The 18,522-nt window shown below is 49.7% G+C and overlaps 4 protein-coding genes across 4 annotated transcripts; 3 read left to right on the plus strand and 1 right to left on the minus strand.

The window, feature by feature from the left end:
- Positions 1-1,583: 1,583 nt before the first annotated feature.
- Positions 1,584-7,937, minus strand: M430DRAFT_100785 (hypothetical protein; the record flags this gene model as incomplete). The annotated part of the gene is made up of 6 exons (XM_024860658.1): positions 1,584-2,085; positions 2,133-2,222; positions 2,271-4,033; positions 4,083-6,449; positions 6,498-7,193; positions 7,251-7,937. The coding sequence occupies 6 exons, from the start codon at positions 7,935-7,937 to the stop codon at positions 1,584-1,586; spliced, it is 6,105 nt and encodes a 2,034-aa protein (XP_024721490.1).
- A 1,341-nt stretch (positions 7,938-9,278) lies between these two features.
- M430DRAFT_99951 (hypothetical protein) lies at positions 9,279-12,066 on the plus strand (the record flags this gene model as incomplete). The annotated part of the gene is made up of 6 exons (XM_024870234.1): positions 9,279-9,446; positions 9,529-9,623; positions 9,677-9,782; positions 9,843-9,941; positions 9,997-11,095; positions 11,159-12,066. The coding sequence occupies 6 exons, from the start codon at positions 9,279-9,281 to the stop codon at positions 12,064-12,066; spliced, it is 2,475 nt and encodes an 824-aa protein (XP_024721491.1).
- A 2,241-nt stretch (positions 12,067-14,307) lies between these two features.
- Positions 14,308-16,932, plus strand: M430DRAFT_275118 (hypothetical protein). The gene is made up of 2 exons (XM_024865638.1): positions 14,308-15,065; positions 15,116-16,932. Exons 1-2 carry the CDS (start codon positions 14,808-14,810, stop codon positions 16,490-16,492), a joined length of 1,635 nt encoding a protein of 544 aa, XP_024721492.1. The 5' UTR covers positions 14,308-14,807; the 3' UTR covers positions 16,493-16,932.
- A 220-nt stretch (positions 16,933-17,152) lies between these two features.
- M430DRAFT_18391 (hypothetical protein) lies at positions 17,153-17,908 on the plus strand (the record flags this gene model as incomplete). The annotated part of the gene is made up of 3 exons (XM_024863861.1): positions 17,153-17,179; positions 17,229-17,764; positions 17,815-17,908. 3 exons carry the CDS (start codon positions 17,153-17,155, stop codon positions 17,906-17,908), a joined length of 657 nt encoding a protein of 218 aa, XP_024721493.1.
- Positions 17,909-18,522: the final 614 nt, after the last annotated feature.

Below are 18,522 nucleotides of genomic sequence, written 5' to 3' on the forward strand. Positions count from 1 at the left end.
AGTCGGGAAGGGGATTAGCGTCTCGTTTCGTAGCAGGGGCAACGCGTGTGTGCGACGTCGTGTAGGGCCGGGTGGCTGCCTGATATGCCTGATATGCCTGAGGTTCAGCTGGGACCTGCATTGGATCGTGTCTCTGGCTGTCATTACTGCAGCAACTATACGGTATTAACGTATAATGGTATGTACCGTATATATGCGAGATCACGAGCACGTACATCTAGATAATGTACAGATAATGTCTACATAGGTCGTGGTGCATGTGCATGCATATGTAGACACGTTTCCTAAAGCATGGCATACCCAAGTATCTACCTACCTACATCGTATCCATATATATAGGTACATATGTCTCCATCCACATATGCATCTGTGAGTACATCAACACCAACTCCTCGCTCAAACCAACTAGACTAGACCCCCCCTCTCAACGATCGCCAGAACCCTATCCAGCACCAAGTTCAGGAACGCTCCAGATAACTTGATTCAAGAGTCAAGAAACTCCCCCCTACCCCTCCTTCACCGCAACACCCCTTCGACGAGTCTCGCCACGCTTGTTTCACCCATCTCTCAAACCGGCGCACCCACCTCCACCAAGGAGATCCCTACCGCGCATCTCTGTCCAAACCGGCTTTTTACTTCGCTTTTTACCTGTTCCTGAAATTGTGGTCTCATCCAAAGCAAACCTCCCCTCTTTTTCATCATTGTCGTAGAATTGAAAACAAAAGTATCACTATTATCCCGGAAGCATGCGAGCAACGGATTCTTAGGGGGCTGTTACCATGGTTTCAGGGAGTGCTGGAGGGGGAGTGCATGATGCCTCAGGTCTGCATCCGCTCCAAGGGATCTTGAAAGGATTCAGGGACTCGACTTTTATTATTGACTTGGAACACCTGCCATACACTGCTACCACGATCGTTGTGTCTCTTACAGAGCTTGAGGGGCATCCATCTAAGAATCACGAGACCCTTAAACTGTCGAGATTCCATAAGTAAACACCATCCATCATCCTTCGTCGTTGTGATAATAGTCTTTGATCCGGTACAGTAGGTACGCAGGGTGGGTTCTTATAATTATATTCTGAGTGTATGATTGATGGAAGCTCGCTCGTACAGATCAAATCCAACGAGTCAGTCTCCCGTTTGTGAAATTCTACATACTATAACTCCTTGGCTATGCACGGTAAATATGAAACAGACATCTATCTCATCCCAATGACCCCCGCTCTTATACAATGATGCATCACTGGAGGGGAATCCTCACAAGGGACCCGACCACCCACCCTATTGCGCCGCGACGCCCAATTATGACCAAATAACCATGTATGAACCTCCATTGTCTAGGCCTGCATATCCACATCATAACGGTGCGTGAGTCGCGGCAAACCCTACCGCGTCCCTGGTGCCACCAGACACCTACCCTTCCCTCGCTTGCGCCTCCAAAACTCATTCATTCATGCTGCGACCGCAGGCTCGGCCAGAGCCCACGGACGCAGACACCCCGCTCCTCGGTTGATCGGTCATCCCAAAAATACGTGCACCCTGGTGAAGTCCTTCCTTATCCGCGTAGGGCCTTCGCGCGTCAGACTACGAATATCGCCCTCCAGCTCCAGATGGTCGTTTCATCGTGAAACTGCGTCGAATGCTCTCGCCCCAAGCAGAATTGTCAAGCACCTCGAGGACATTCTCGGCTGTGCTTCCGCGCCTGCTACTCCTACCGGACCCGCCTCCATTCCCAGCATCTTCGGCCTCCAAGCTAAAGCTAGAATTGGATGCTTTATGAGCGCTTTGCTTTGGCGATAACCCGGGGCTGGTAGGGGAGGTTGGAAGGCCGCTGATCGACGTTTCCGTGCCTCGTCGAGTTCGACCAACATCCCAGCCAGAAGTGATGAAAGCTTCACGAGAATCACGAGAATCACGAGAATCCCCTCCCTCAAATGGCGAAAGGAATGGCGAGACCGATGGCTTGGCTTGTTTTGTTATATCGTACGTGTCGTCGACAAAGACCTCCGGGCCAAGCTGGGGTATGTCAGTCATGCGTCCTGACCTCTTATTCTCCATGTGTTTTCGGAATCTCCTCGACCAGTACCTGTGAAATGATTAGCAGGTTACAGACCGCGGACAATATGCTCTTACATGGTATCAAAGAAACCAAGAACAATCCGCCTGCGGACTTCCTCCTCGACTCTTTGTAAACGTGCCCGACGGCGTAAAAACTCTTCCAATCTAGAATTTCATTAGCAGGCTGTAAGAACTACGATGGAATTGACTCACCTCAGGCTCTTGTTATCGCTAATGACATTATAATGGGCCAGGATCAACAACACAGAAGTAAAGGATATCCCTCGGTCAACGTCGGCCGAGACCATAACTTCTTCATAAAAGAGGTTGTAACGAGCTCTTGATTTTCGGACTTCCGCTGGGTCGATTTGAGAGAGCCTTTTATTCAATGCCTTCAAATCCACGCCACTCGCTCCACCTACAGACGACATGGATAGGATTCTGCCCCCCGCAGGCTCTGATTGTATGTCTTCCAGGATTCTCCGAACGGAGTGTTCTTGGCTGTAAATGCGCATCTCGAAAAGTCCAGAGAGTTCGCCCAAGAGCCGTGGAAATTGCTCTTTGGTAATGAATCCGGTCCCTTCAGGATCCAAGGTTGCCCATGCCTGTTTGAATCGTCGAATCTCTTCGCGACTGACTTTTCCAAGTCCACTTGAATGCTGGTACACATAACTGAAACTCTCATAGATGAGCGAGACGAATAAGCTTGTGAAAATGTACATGCTCAGGATGTTCCAGGATATGAACAAGGCTCTGGCCCAAGATGTACTTCCGCAATCACTTTCGAAGAACGTCTCGCCTTCTACACAAAACGGCGGCTTAATACCCGCAAAGTCTTCCATGATTTGATTCCAACCTTCGCCAGTACTCATGCGAAAGAGCAAAATGAGGGCTTTAGGTACATCCCTGAAGTTAATGTTGCCTGTCTCCTGGCCCCCGAACCGAGTGAGGCCAAATGTCTGAGTCAGCGCGATGGCAAAGACTAGAAACAGAACGGACCAAGTCGCAAGAAGATTGCCAATATTTGGCAAACTGGCAGCTGCTGTCTTGAACAGCTGGTCCAGCGCATCGTTGCGCGGGATGATAAGAAGGACGATTAGAACCAAAAACGTCTTATGCAGTTGAAGAAGCGTTTGCGAGTTCGGTCTTGCTATGACCAAAATTGTGGCAGTGAAGGTTCCAAAAACGGCGAAGATCGAGAACAGATCCCATGAACTTCTGCTGAACCGCGACCAGCTAAGCCCAACAATCCTAACAATGACATTCGCCATGTAAAACACGGTAAATACCAAAAAGATGTAGGTCCGCGTAAGCTCCCACCAGTATGGTTCGGGGTAGTATTCCACCATCAAAAGGATAAGGTGTAAGACAAGAACTATGGTCATGGTCATTTGCCATTTACCATGCTTTCTCACGGCTCTCTTATAGCACCAATCCTTCCACTTCTGTCTGTCTGTGTTGGAGGGCCGCTTTGACGGTGAAACTTGTCTTAAAAGTTTCCTCAATTCTAACCACGATCTTTGATCTGAAGTCAAGAACGCCACGCCGGTTTGTTCAGTGTAGTTGCGCATAAACACCGTAATGAACAACGTAAGTATGAAGACTGTGGCAAGAAGATTGAAGATAACGAAGAAGACTGCGTTGCCTTGGGAGGCGAAGTACTGGGGTTGAAGGCCTCGACCGGTGATGGATTCTGCGCTCCACATGACGTCAATCCAGCCCTCCTGAGAAACGATTTGGAAAAGAATGAACAAAGAGCTCGGAAAGTTGTCGAAACTGTAATACGGGTTGGCTGCCACTCTCGGCGCAAGTAAACTCCAATTGTTGCTGAAAGGGGTGCTGTTCCATTCTCCAAAACAGTCAGAGAGATTCGTTATCCCGCTCTGGTTGTCATTGCATATCTCCATCTGGCCATTGAAAAGGTTTACGCCATAAATGGCGAACGGAATCAGGAGAGACAAAGATACAAAGGCAGCCTGGTAGCAATTAGCACAAGTCTACAAGCCCGTACAGAATGTTGCTTACAGAGAAGATTTTCCAGCCTCCAACAATGATGAGGGAATGAAACGTATCCCTAGCACTATCACTAACGTTAAGGAGTCTTAAGGCTCGCAAGGCTTTGAAGGCCCCTATGGCTCTCGACACTGCACCTTCATTCAACAGTGCAGTGAGGACGTTGACCCAAAAAGTGACGAGGACAACAAAGTCAATGGCCCCCCATGAGCTCCTGAAATATGCATTTGGCGTCCAAAAGAATCCGTCTGCAATAACTTTGATGGCGGCTTCGACGGTGAATAAGATAGCAAAAGCCATGTCGGACCATACGAACCAATTCTTCACGCTGAATTGCTGCTTGCCAAAGTATTCCTTCTGATATAGGGGAGTGGTTATGCAGGCAAGCAAAACCATTGCCACTATTGCAGCATATATGAACGCGGAGAAAGCATACCAGACAACCTTGTTCGGCTCCACGCCGTCAAATCTCTCATTTCCGCGGCCAGGCCCAACAATCCTCTGGCAGAATCGTCGAACAGGGTTGTTCGGCTTGAATATAAACAAAGAGTTGTTGTAATTTGGGTGCCGGGCCAAATACTCGCGCTGTGCTTTTTTGCGTTGTGATGTTTGGGTTACTGCTTCCTTTGCCATCGTCCTGGCATCTGTGTCGTCGGTTCCAGAGAAGTGGATGTTAGAATAGAACGGATTTGGCTCCCGGTCCCAGACTCGATTCACAAACTTTCCCCAGAGGGAGGATAGCACACCCGGGTTCACGGCAGGCATCTCTACGTTTACCTCAGCAGTTTGGGGTTCTGGTTCTTGCCTGCTCCCAGCTTCGTCATCGAGGAAGTCCTTCACCACGGCGTCTTTTAATAGCATCTCCATCGTCGCTGGGCCATAGTCCAAGGCGTCCTTCTTGGTTCTGGAACGACCGAAGCGGAATATGGCCGACAAAGATAGATTACTCGAAGAGCCCCCAAGTTCTCTTCGATTTAGAAATGCCTTGACTTGGTACATGCGCTTCTCGTCTTCGGATACATCAAAATTCTCCTGGATAACAGCTATGAACATGTTTACCAGGATGAAATTGCCGAGAATGAACCAGGCGATGAGGAACAAAGCGCCCATCCAAGCAGTGTTATGAGCAGTGTCGAAAGCAGTGATATTGTAAACCATGGTTGTCCAGTTCTCGCTAGACAATATCTGGTACATCCCGAGAAAAGCGTTGTAAATGTTGAAGAAGGAGACCTTAATAATGTTGCCATAAGGGTCCGTTGGAGTTAACTCGCCACGGAACAATTGTACGGCAAAAATTGACATCAGGAAGGTCACCAAGAAGACGAATAGCATGAGGTTGCCGATACCGCTTGAATTTCCAAGGACAAGAGTAATCAAGCTCCTGGTGACTGGCACCGCTATGATGATACGATATATCCTCAAAATTTGAAACAGTGTTAGCCAAGCATAGGGCTGACCAGAATGCCTGATTGGCGGGAGCAGGATAATCATAGTAATGACAGCTAGCCCAAGATCAACCCAGTTCTTCTTGTCATGTTGGAAGCCCCGCCAGTCGGCAATGAATCTGAGGATGATATCAGCCAGGAGCAGGAAGGTCACAACAGTCTCTGAATTGTTTATGAACTTCGCCCGATCCGGTGACATCGTGGAACTTCGAAATGCCTGGCACACTAGGCCATACGTAATAACGAGGATCCAGAACCAGTAGGTCTTGTTGTATAAGTTCTTTATGGAGCTGATCTGTCTTGGTCTTTTGATATCCAGGTCATCTACCAATCCTTTCACAGTTGCTGCGAAAGCACTCCTCTTGCTCTCCTCTCTGATGACCTGGAATGAAGAGGTAATCACAGCAATGAGCAAGTTCAGAAGCCACAGCGTCATTATGATGATACCAGCAGCGAAGAATAGAGCAGCTGCGAGATAATCGGAGTTAAGGGTGTAATACATGAGGTCCGAGTAGGTGTTGGCTGTCATGATGACGAAAACAAGTTCCAACGATTGGAATATATTGTCGAAACTGACCGTTCCATTATAGGGAAGCTGGTCCGGCTCAAGCTGAAGGCATAATGATCCCTGGGGACAGAGATAACCTTTGGCAGTCGTGGAGCCATTTGTGAGATTGGTCAGAGGGCCAATCAGCCAAGGTTCATGGGCACCAGTGACATTGTTGAGTTGCCCGCCGCACATTTGTAAGACATTTGTATAGGCCAGGCCAGAACTGTTGAATGGATCTGATGGATCGAGCCAAACGCATTGACGATCGAAACTGGATTTGAAGCTATGAACGCCTATAATTGCGAAGAGGAGCCAGAAGAAGCCTATTAGAAAAGATACGTTGAGAAGCAACGGCGTGGCCTTCTTCAGACTTCTTAGAATGATCTGTCCTAAATGTTAGCGGTGGCACTATAGGGAGGATTGTACACGTACAGAGGTACCATGCGTTATGGCAAGTAATCGGAGAATTCGCAAGCAACTCAGCATACGGAAAATATATAGGTGGTAATCGCTTTCTATCGCACTGATGCCCAGGACAAAAGCTATCCAAAAGGATACGACCGCGACAAAGTCAAGTCTATTGAACGAGTGTCGTAAAAAGGCTCGCCGGGCTAGCTGTATGCGCTGTGCCTGTTCCACAGTTCGGATACCTTCCCCTGGTTTTGCGGTAAAGGACCGAAGAAGCTCAGGGGCGCTGAAAGACGTTGCCGTTCGAGGAGCTTTGAGAGAGCTTTGCCTCTGAGGTGCAAAAACAGCACGGTATTTATCGGCTATTGCCTTCTTCAAACTTCTTGTGCCATGCCCTTCGCCGTATTCAGGGGCATTAAAAATGAAGCCGGACACAATGATTCGAGCTACAATTTCGAAAGTGAAGATGACGAACAGCGCAAGCAAAGCGTAGTCGATTGCAGTGTGGCCCCATCGCCTTGGGCGTTCATTTCCAGTCGTATAAACGTTTTTAGATGATTCGACAGCAAGGAGAATAGTCTGAACCACGATAAGGAGTAAAATTGTAGGTTCCGTGAGGGGGTAAACCAAGAGGTCGCACAACTTATTTCTGATCCTACTCTCTGGAGAAAATATGCCTAAGGATTTACCCTTCAGAGGATTCGGCGGTTTTGGTGTTTCCTGTTCCCACGAAGGATCAGGTTGAACCGTGCTAAAGAACCGCATTGCCTTTTCGACAGGTGCGGTAGGAGGTTGTGCCCCATAGTTCGGGCCAGCACCCATTGGATCAGCCTTACGTCGGAGTTGTGGTTCGGACTCTTCACTGAGGCTTGATATTTCGGATCTGATATCTTCTTCTTGGGAAAGCGCTCGACTCCGTCGGGAAGCCCTACGAGAAGTGTGTCGAGACGCCTCTCGACGAGCGCTCTCTTCAATAAGCTCAGCTTCACCACTCAGATTAACGACACGCTGCGACATTGCTCTTACGATGGATCCAGCCCTCGAGAGTGCGGTTGCAGTTGATGGTGATCGCGACCTCGTCCTACCATCAGGCGTCAAGGATGCTCCATACATATAATCTTTTGACCGCGACGGTCTACCTTCAAGATTTTCAAGGTCGTCCCCAAGCCTAGAAATCCTATGTTTCGGTCCTGGTGAGCTAAAGCTTACAGAACGAAAACTAGATCTATCATGTCGCTGGGCTTCCATTTCTGAGGGGCGTGCACCACTGATGGGTTGTAGCTGCGCCGGGTCAGTAAGGGGTACCATATCCGATTCGGCAGCGAAATATGACTGGTTATCCCCTCCACTTCCATCTTGATATGGCGAGATACGACCAAAGTCCGCAGATCCGTACGAAGTTGACCTTTCTCGGGGGACGGGTGATACACTTATGTCGGGAATAAGAAGGCCTGCAAATCCCATTGCGGCTTGAAAATCGACTGGGTTACCAACTGGTGATATCGGCGTCTGAGACTCTTCGTGGGGTGCTGTGGTTTGTAGGGGAGCCAGGTGCGGTTGGTGGGCTGCCCTTCGAGTCGGACTCGGGGACGTGTCGCCCAGTCTCTCATATCGTGGACCATAGTTTTGCGCACTCAATGGACCTGTGCCTCCTAACAGACTTCTTCCGCGGGCATGTCTACCAACTCCATCTCCTAGGTCTGCAGAATCAGGCGGCCGGGTGAGATTCCGCAAAGGTATTGATTGGGGGGGAGTGGAAGGGGTCCCTGGCGGTTGTGAAGTGTTCTGATTCAAAGGCATTATGGCCAGTGCTCACGGGAATGCCCCAAGAGTCTTGTATTAGTGTATAGTCGTTATCGCTGGCCGATTTCGAGGATTGTGCACAGGGCCCGCTGGGCGCATGTAGATAGGTAGGGAGGTGGGTAGGAGGTAGACGCTGGTCAAATCAAGTCGTGTTCATTATGGGAGGTGCGCGTCCTGGTCATTGTGAAAGGATCGTGAAGGACATGCTCTCGGTATTGTGGCGTACGCAACCATCGACCGGGCAGAATTTGGAGGTGGGATGTCGTTGTTTTTGAAATGCTTCTTTCTGGAACACAACGTACTCCGACACGAACAGTTTGGCGCAAAGCAACAGCTAAGCCAGGGGGTTGAAGGCAGGGGCCGCTTCGGGACGCGCCAAGGCTGAGGCGCCCTATTTTTGGGCCGGGGCAAGGGGAGTTGCGTGTGCACACGCGCGCGCAGGAGTGGAGAAGAGAGAGGAAAGGGAAGAAAAGAAAAGAAAAGAAAAGATAAACGAAAGAAGATAAAAGATAGAGATATACCCCGTAGATGCATAGGCATAGGCCAGCTCAAACAGACCGTGAGAGAGAGTTTGGATTTGGAGGCTCAAGGCACACGAGTTATCTCAGGAACCTCGTAACTGCGCATCTTTCCCCATCTAGAACTTCATCGACCGGATTTGGACGTGGATCCGGATCCGGAATAAGTTATTCCCGCCGCCGCCTCTAACCCCATTTTTCACGTGCCGCAGTCATGGTGCGCCTTACGTAAGCGAAAGTAGGTAATCGCAGCATCACTTCAACTTCACGCTTCGCGTCGTCGATCAATGAAATTTACCCCCTAGACGGCGGAAAATGTACACCAACCTTTCAACACTTCATCCTACAGCAACATTGCTCGATCGCCCTCATCGTTCATCTCCCACTGCGCGAGCATCCTACCTCTAGTTCGGCACATCGCGTCTTACCGAAGCATCACCTACCATCACAACTACTGCTCTTGAGACGCGACCTCCCCTTCAACATGGCCTCTTCCAGGAAGAGGGGACGGCAAGAAATGGAGGCCGCCGAGGCTCCCAAGGAACACGGTCTGCTTCACCGTATTCGCAATATGTGGGAGTTTGCCAACCTGGTTCAGTGGATATTCATTTTCGGACGGGCTGTCAAGATTGATGAGAACCTGGACGTCGAGGTAAGGCCGACCCCTCGTCTCCCTGATGCCCCCTTTTGGTCAACCCCGTTGTCGGCTGCGATACTTATACAATTACGTGTAGGACCTTGAGGCGGAATGCCTGAAGACTCATTCAACTGTTTTACCCGAGATTGGCCTTGCTCTCCTGAAATTTGTGTCTTCGCACCGAGGCTTGACGTAAGCGCTGGTCTTTGACCCCTCTTTTGCGGTACTTGGCTGACTTTATATAGCCCTGAACTATTCGATGAATACACACGAAGGCAATACGTTGCTAAAGCGCCACATCGCAACCCCTTCGGCACCGAAGAAGAGCCTGCAAAATTCAATGAGTTCGATGTTTTTACAAAGGTGCTATTCTATAAACTGCACGAGCTGGATCCTGCTGACACAAGTTAGATCCGAGTATTGCAACAGCTTACACAATGGACACTTAATAATCCTGATCGCATTCGCGAGAAGATGGAGGAACAAAAAGATACCGAACAGACAATCTGGGTAAGCTGTCTGGTGCTGGATCCTATTAGTGGCTCAACTAACACCAGCCAAACAGCGGATTGAACCCTTTGGATGGGACGCGGAAGACCGTACTTATTTTCTCCTGGACGATAACCGACTCTACCGCCGGACTGACCCTCCTCCTCCGCCTCCAGTGTCAAAGCCCAAAAAGAATTCGAAAAAAGCCAAAGCATCTCGCAGAGCTAGCAAACGTCGAAAGGTCTCAGAAGCTGCAGATAGTGAAGCTGAACATGTTGAAGAATCAGCTGCTGAGGACCATACAAATGCCGACATGGAGGACGACGGATTTGGCGGTATGAAATGGGAATGTCTGGCTGTTACTTTGGATGAGCTTAATGCCTTCGTTGCCTCCATCGATAAGAGCCGTGATCCCAACGAGAAGATTTTGCGCAAACGCATAGTAGATGAACTTCTGCCAATTCTTGAGAAACAAGAGGAAGCTCGGAAACGCAAGGCAGCGCAGAAGGAACGCGAGCTACTCAATCTTGAGAGATTAGCTACAGCGAAGAGATCTAGTAGAATTGCTGGTAGACTCGAGCAGCGAAGACAGGAAGAAGAGGCTCGAGAAGCCGAACGAAAGAGACAGGCTGAGCTTGCGATGGCGAAGAAGGAGCAAGAAAAATGGTTGAAGTTAGAGAAGGAGAGGGAGTCTCGTATGAAGACTCGAGAACAACGATTGAAGGAGAGGGAAGCGCGACGCATTCTTCACGAGGAAGAGCTTGCCAATCTTTCTGAAGACAGCAAAAGACTCGAATCGGGACAAGCCCGGTTATCAGAGCGACAGCTGAAGGCAGAGATAGAAAGAAAGAAGCAGGCGCTCGAAGAACTGAACGAGGAAGATTGGATTTTTGACTGCATTTGTGGCGCATATGGTCAGATTGACGACGGCACGCATAGCATTGCATGCGAGAGGTGCAATATCTGGCAGCACAGTAAGTGTGTCGGTGTTAGCCGTGAGGAGGCCGAGCGGGATGATTTCCATTTCATCTGCAAGACTTGTGAGCGCCGTGCGAAGGACGCTGAAAGAGCGAAGACTCATCCCCCAATAACGATCAAGCTCAATCGACCGGGATCCTCCTCTTCAGCGATGCCTCCTACGCAGAGTGGCTTGCCAGCAGTCTTAGATCAGTCAGGTGCAAACGGCAGTGGAGATCTTCACTCATCACCTCATACCGTTCACGACAACACAACAAAAGTTCCCACGGAAACAGCCCAGTTCACTCCGAGTGTTGCCCAGAAAAGTACGCCGTGGCAGGTACCTTACGTTCCACAAGAGGCTGCTGTGGGTGTATCCCAGAGTAACGGTCACCAAGTACCTCAGGAACCTTCGAAGATGGCAATGCCTTCCGTTCCAGCGCCTGCTCCCACCGCCATGGCTTACGACAGACCGTCCAGCAGTGCATCTGCTAGCGGAAAGCACTATTCACCTTATGCTAACAGCGGAACTCCTGCTCATTCTGGTGTCCAAAGGCCTCCAAGCGCGCATGCGTTCTCATCTCCCCATCCACATAGCCCTACTAATCTACCTCCGCCCGTCCAGCACGAGTCCTATTCCTTCATCAATGGCAATGGTCAAGGCACGCCAGTTCAGTACAACACTGCTAGCTACTCCCCAGCTACATCTCAACGCAACGGACAGTCATCCCCGTCTCGGGCCCCGAATGGTCAGTTTCCGGCATCAAATGATAGATATCATCGCCAGGGCTCAATCAACCTGCCGTCCCCCTTTTCTGGCACCCCGGTACTGACGCCAGCGAACAAAGGCCATCCGGCTGTTAATCTATCCAGCAGCCCGCCGATGAATCCGAGGCCGAACGAGCAGGAGTCAGCATTGTCTCCCGGAACACAGCTTTCTCAATTTCAGCAAGTTGGGGATCCAAGCTATTCTTCACCCCTTCCGCCGGTCGCGACAGGACTTTCCCCGACCAAGCATTCACCCCCCAGACCAACGACATCTAATGGAAACCTGGCCTCGGCCACGCCATCAGTCTTGCCACCGGTGGCCTCTTTGTCCCCCAGTCCACAGCTCCAAAACTTGACACCACCGGTTAAGCCCTCGGAGCCCGAACGGAGCCGTGAGAACGGGCATGGCGCGAGCTTCTGATGTTGTCTTTGGTTGAACTAGCAGGTTGCGTGGGCACGACGGCGCTTTAATCGGATGCTTCCTTTGTCTGCTAAACAAAGGCGGCAACTCTTGAATAAAAGGATAATGCTTGATGGGTTTCCTCAGTGGCGGTGGGGGGTCTTTATTGGTTGGAAATCTGGTCACGCACTTCTTGTACTAAAAGAATAATATTCTGGGATTCAGATTATGGCGCACGAGAGGGCGGAAGTTTGTGTGGGCATGGTCTGGATGGGTGGCCGGCCCTCTTAAGGGATGCTGTACTGAGAAAATGTATGGTATACAGAGCGTTTGCATTAAAGGGAGATGGTAAATGCATGATAGATAATTGACTCTCTTTTCGTCGACACAACGACACCGTGCGGCAGAAACCCCGCAGAATTAATAAGTTCTATCTGTGAAATAAATTACATGATGCCGCGCTCAGCCAGTGGACATTCCTTCCTCCCAGGGCGCCCGTTCCGCGGAATGAGGACCCAAACCACATGAACACTGCTTGCGACCACAGGCACTCAACATAATAACGTCATGTGTCCAACCATGGGCAATCAGGGCTTGTCCTCGGTCCCCTTCGAATGCTCCTATACAGTTCTGGTGTCAGCATCCTGGGATAGCAGGCTGGCCGCGTAAGGAGAAGTGAGGAAGCGACCCGTTGGCCCGTGTTGTCTCAAGCCGCAATGGTTGTCAGCAGCCAATACGGGGTTATCCATCATTTGGCCACGGGAACTATATTTTAGACATGTGGCTTCCACGCTGCTCTTGCTTGGTACAGTGGCAACAGCTAGCTCTTGGTATATCTCGAGAGGATTCGAACGCTCCATTCGCTCATTTGCGTATCGGTAGGCTGAATTAATACGGAGAGACGAACGGGGAGATCGTGAGGAGGCTTATACTTAAATAGCACTATGCGATCTTCCCCTCAGCCAGAGCGTTGAGCTTTTCATCCTAGATCCGATATGGGTAGAGGCTTGGAGTCCGAGCAAAGTCTGAGAATCGCAACTTGTTCATGGCAGCCAGTATCAACACTGGAGGGCTTGTTGCCTTAATAAGCGCAGGGAGGCATCCGGATACCGGTGAAACCGACGTCCAAACAGCCTTCTGCCATCTCATAAGTGCAGTGCCGCTACTGCAGGTAGCCGGTGAGTTCGCGTTCGCGCGGCCTGCCATGATCAATGCCGGGGTGATATGTATGTGCTATCGTGAGCTCTGCACACTGTCGCCAAAACCTCCAGGAGATACAGACGTCTATGAATCCCATGCTTTCTAGCCCACGGCGCTCAAAATAGATTGTGCATTCGGCAGTTTTGAACCGCTGGCTTGTGGTGGCTGCATTCCTCAGCCTAGAGACAGCTTTGCAGGAGATCCGTGTAACACAGCAAGCATTCCTCGCCACCGGATCCGCGACCGACAGACGCAGCAGGGTTGTCCTTGCTAATAGTATCTGGGGACCTCTGCGTGAACTGGTGGAGAAGCTCTCCAAATCCCATCCATGGGTGTTAATTCAAAATTTGGGCCAGCTGTTTGTACTCATATGCAGCCTCGACGGAAACGCGTCTTAGTGATGTCTTGCAACGAGCAATCAACGATTTGGTTAAGGATGTAGGCCATTATCATGCTGCAATGGAATACTGGATGGGCATGAGCCGCCATAATGAAGTGATGTTGGCAATATGAATCCATGTTTTCACCATCCTATGAAGTTGCCGTTGGGGAATCCATGTGCCTATTTGAATCCGCATGCGAAAGAAGGGTAGTGTCCGCTTCTGAGGATTTTTGCTATAGGCCCAGCGGTTGCGGAGAGCATTAGAGCGGATGCAGTAATTGGCCGGAAACAGCACCCTGACCTTGTCAGGATTTCCTAATTCATCAAAGATATTGAGGTGCACAGTACATAAAGTTCAACCCCAAATCCTTTCTTGGACTTAGAATTCTGAACAAAGACCGCCTCGCTCCTACACTGTTACTGTGAATAGAGTCATTGCTCCCTCCAACAGGCCTTTGACACATCATCCAACAAAGAAATATTGATATACAGCAGACTCAGAGCCTCTGCATCAGTCTCAGGGGTGTCGGACACTGGCCACTGGCAGCTCTGTCTCCCGATTTTACGGTTCCAGAACATCGTGCTGCTAAGGAGAAAGCGCGTTACTGCAGGACGGCTTCTTGCAATAGGTTCATCCCAAACTCTCTGATACTACGCAACCCGAGAGAAAAGACAAACCATTCGCACTTGATTCATTTCTCAGGCAAGAATCTAATGATTGGAACCTCAGATGCTCTTTCTTAAGGCGAAAGAAGATTGAAAGATCTTCCTTCTAGAAGCTCTTGGTCTTCCTTCAGGAAGATACTTCCGGTTTCACTTGATTCAGCACTTCTTTCGCCGCCAAGATCTCTGACCGCGTTACTGACGAGGCTCATATGTGCTTTCCACGTTGCTTCGCCTTCACAACCACCAATTAGATCAGGAGGAAGGTTTGTGAAAGCATCGATTCTTATCAAGTGCCTCTCTGAGAGGATTTTTGAAGATTGCATCAGATCGACACCGGCTTCAACGACACAGTGATAGCATATTGGACATCGCATCAGTTGTTCACAGGATATCTTCCACACCGCTGAGCCACTTAGCCAGCATATACCCAAGGCTCCGCCAACCAGAAACGTTGCCAGATATCAACAAGTTTTAAGAAGCCTGTGCAACAGTACATTGAACACGGTATTAGGGAATGCCACCTACCAACATGCCTCTCTCCCCGCCACCATCGAATGGCGGCGAAATTATCCAGCATGGACTCCAACATATCATTCGACACAATGCGAATAGTCCTTACCCACAAGAACCATACCAACATGATGAGGGAGTTCATTTACAGTCGAACTACGGCTCGCCAACACCTGGGCAGGATGAATTATATGGCCATCCTAGCCAGCAGCCTAGATTTTCATACCATCAACATCAAGATTCAGGATTGGGGATACAATATGTAAGAGGTGTGATATCTTGCACCGCAGCAGCCCACTAACATCGCAGCAGGATAACTATAACCCGGAGTATCAAGAGTCAATATATCAAGACCGATACAGCACACCAGCGACTTCGCCGCCTACTCCATCGATGAACCGCGATATGCCAAGAACAAGAAGTAGATATAGTACCCAGGGAAACCAGCAGAATCTGCGGCCTATGCCTGAAGAGCGTTCTCGGGCTGGGAAATCGCCCAAGGCGAAGAAAGCCAAGAAGGACAAAGTAAAAGCGGAGAAGAAAGTTGCAAAACTTGAAAAGCCGCTGAGCGAATTAACAAAAGATTGGACACATGTGCCGGTGGCAGATATCGAAGCATATGTGAACCGATCCGCGGAGGAGCGACGGAGAGAAGTCGAGGATGGGAAATTCCCTGGGAAAGTCAAGCGTCCTATGAATTCTTTCATGCTCTATCGTAAAGCGTACCAGAACCGGACAAAAGACTGGTGCCTCCAAAACAACCATCAAGTTGTCTCGCAAGTCTGTGGCGACAGCTGGCCCTTGGAACCGGACTCGGTCAAGGAGCAATTCAGCGAGTGGGCCAGAATCGAGCGACAGAATCACCAGAACGCGCATCCGGGGTATAAATTCTCCCCCACTAAGCCAGGGACAACCAAGGCTCCCAAAAGAAAAGTCTCCGAAGAGCCAATGTCTGAAGAGTCGGATCTGGACGATTTCGACTGGCATGATGGACAATCGAAGAGACTCAAACGGCCTCGGTCAACGCCTAGGCCAGAGCAACCAGTCTCATACCCAACAAGGCGCTCGGCTTACGGATATGGGTCAAGAGACAACTCAGTGGAGCCCAACTATGGCGGCTATAACAAGTCGTCCTACCAAGCCACTAATCCTGGAAAGCCGCTTCCAGCGCAATACAACCAGGCGGACCTGCGTGCTGACCAGTACTACCAGCAGATAATTCAAAGTAATCCAAATATGGCCAATGTCGAGGACGTCATAATCAGAAAAGCGCCAACACCAGGTGTTCACTCATACCTTGGTCTTCCAGGAGGACAAGAGTATGATATGATGAATCCGTACCCCCAGTACGGAGCACACCCGGGATCAGAACAAAAAATCGATCCTTCTCTGATGCCACAGGAGCAAATAGCGTACGGTGGTGGACTCTATGCTGAGGTTCACCCAGAAGGTGTCTTTTTCGGCGATGGCGGTAGTCAGAACGACGACCAGCAATGGCAGTCTCCGTATGACATGATGGACCGAAACCACCATGATCCCACTCTAAGTTACATTGACCCCGAGCTCGCAATGAATAGCACACAAATCCATGATCAGCACATGCACGTACTGAGAGGCCATCAGGAAGGTTGGCACGTTGAATCGCTCGACGAGAGCCAGGAATTTGATAACTGGATGAATGCAAGCTGAAGACTAGTGAAAGCGGATTAGGGGTGACCTTTCCAAAGCCGGGAGGGGCCTGAGTAAGAGATGTCATCCAAGGAAAGGGCAAGAGATAAGGAGGGAATGTTGAGTGCATTTGTGGAAGCGATACTGGCGCTGCAGGTTCTTGAATTTCTTTCCAATAGTGTTCCGAGGGAGTTCTTGCCTGGCGCAGGTTATGATAGATCTACTCCACGTAGGAAATAATTTGCAGCCGCCTCCAGTCATCCGTGATCGCGGGTAATGTTTGCCATCTGATAAGTTTGAGCATGGGCTGTAGACTGACTGTCTTTTGTTTTAACAAGGCCATTGTTCATGCAGGTAGCCGTCCTCCCCCTAGTCAAAGGGCAGAAATCTTTCAAGGATATATCGTTCGAAGTATTGAATGGTACCATTGTCACCTATCGCTGCAGTTCCACAAATGGCGGTGCAATGCAGATGATTGATAACGGCTGCGGTCAAGCTCAAAGGTCAAGCATCGCGCTACTGGCGTCTAAATCCTATACTTACATTACTAAGGTGTGGTAGGTACATCTATTTATGGCAAAATTTAAGCGCGCCACGTCCCACGGTGCGTAGGTACTTCTCTACCCGAGCAGAAGGCTGAAGGAATCCAATTCGCAAGTTGAAAATTTGTGTCATTTTCAGATGTATGGCGACTTGGGTAATAAGCTTGTAAGAACCCACCAAGTGTCTCCTCAGCCCGGGCTAACCTTCAGTCCAGGTCCAGCAAGCAAAGCGGACTCAAAAGCTTGAACATCTTCCCCCTTACGCGACTGAAATTGTACGCGCCGTGACCCGAGAAGTACGAGATTTGGATAAGGATGCCACGAATATTCTCCAGTCATTTAATGGGCACTTCGATCCCTCTGCCGACCCTGCAACAGCCTGTACGCTTCTCGTCGACCACCTCTGCATGCGCCGAAACAAGAGATGTCTACTCGCATATCACCGTACTCGGACCGATAAGTTAGAGGAAATGGTTTGGAATGGTAACGATATATTAGACCTAGCGGTGCAACAGCAGAAAGGTCCCAATGAAGGCCAGAACCGAGGAGCGGATTTGGGAAATAGCGAGGGCAACAGCAGTAGCTTAAGTCCCGAGGAGGAGGAATACGTTCGACAATACAGCGATTTACTTGCGGCATACAAGGGACAATGGACAGATATCGATTTGACAGGCAGTCTGGAGCCTCCGCGAGATCTATTTATCGACGTTCGCGTCCTGAAAGATGCTGGTGAAATACAGACTGAATACGGGTGGGTCTAAATATAAATTTCCGACCACAACTTGCTAATCAAATATGTAGCACAATCAATCTTACCAAGAATTCTCAGTTCTATGTCCGTCAAGGAGATGTCGAACGGTTGATTGCACAGGGCTATTTGCAAAAGCTCAGCTGAAAGACTGGAGGTCTGAAACGGCTTCGAGAATAGTCTACGGGGATGATGTGCCCACGTGAAGAAGGGCCATCTACCACCTTCGGTTGGAGAATAAACCAGCTCATACTCTATAGAGTCTGAACTCGAGACATCGTGGAGGCGCTCGTTGATCGAGGAGACGTCGCGGAGGTGTTGATCTGATCCGATAGGTGCTCTGATTTGGTCACCGCAGTGAGACCGGATGAAAGAGGGGCTAGATAGAGGTTGCGCCTGTGGGAAGCAAAAAAACTGCAAGTGGAGCGTGCATTCGTATCGAAGAAAAAAAGGGAGAGAGAAGGTAGTACCGCCAGCCACAGTTCTGTGGAAGAGCAGAGATCTCGAGGACGCAATCCAAGGATCTTGAGCTGAGAGAACTGTGGTGGGGCAGCAGGGATATTTTTATCGGACAGGGAATAACTTTTTGCAAAGATGTCAATATCAATCGCTACAAGGCTTTCAGGACGTGTAAATGAGCAAGTAACAGACAAAGGAATGAGCCTGCTTTAAAGCTTTAATGCCTGTATTACTGAGATGGGTTCAGTAGTTGATATTGGTATACTCGTCTCTACGGAGGTAGGATAGGTAAGGTAGGCATG

The sequence above is a fragment of the Amorphotheca resinae genome (assembly GCF_003019875.1).
Source record: "Amorphotheca resinae ATCC 22711 unplaced genomic scaffold M430scaffold_5, whole genome shotgun sequence".
NCBI classification, from domain to species: domain Eukaryota; kingdom Fungi; phylum Ascomycota; class Leotiomycetes; order Helotiales; family Amorphothecaceae; genus Amorphotheca; species Amorphotheca resinae.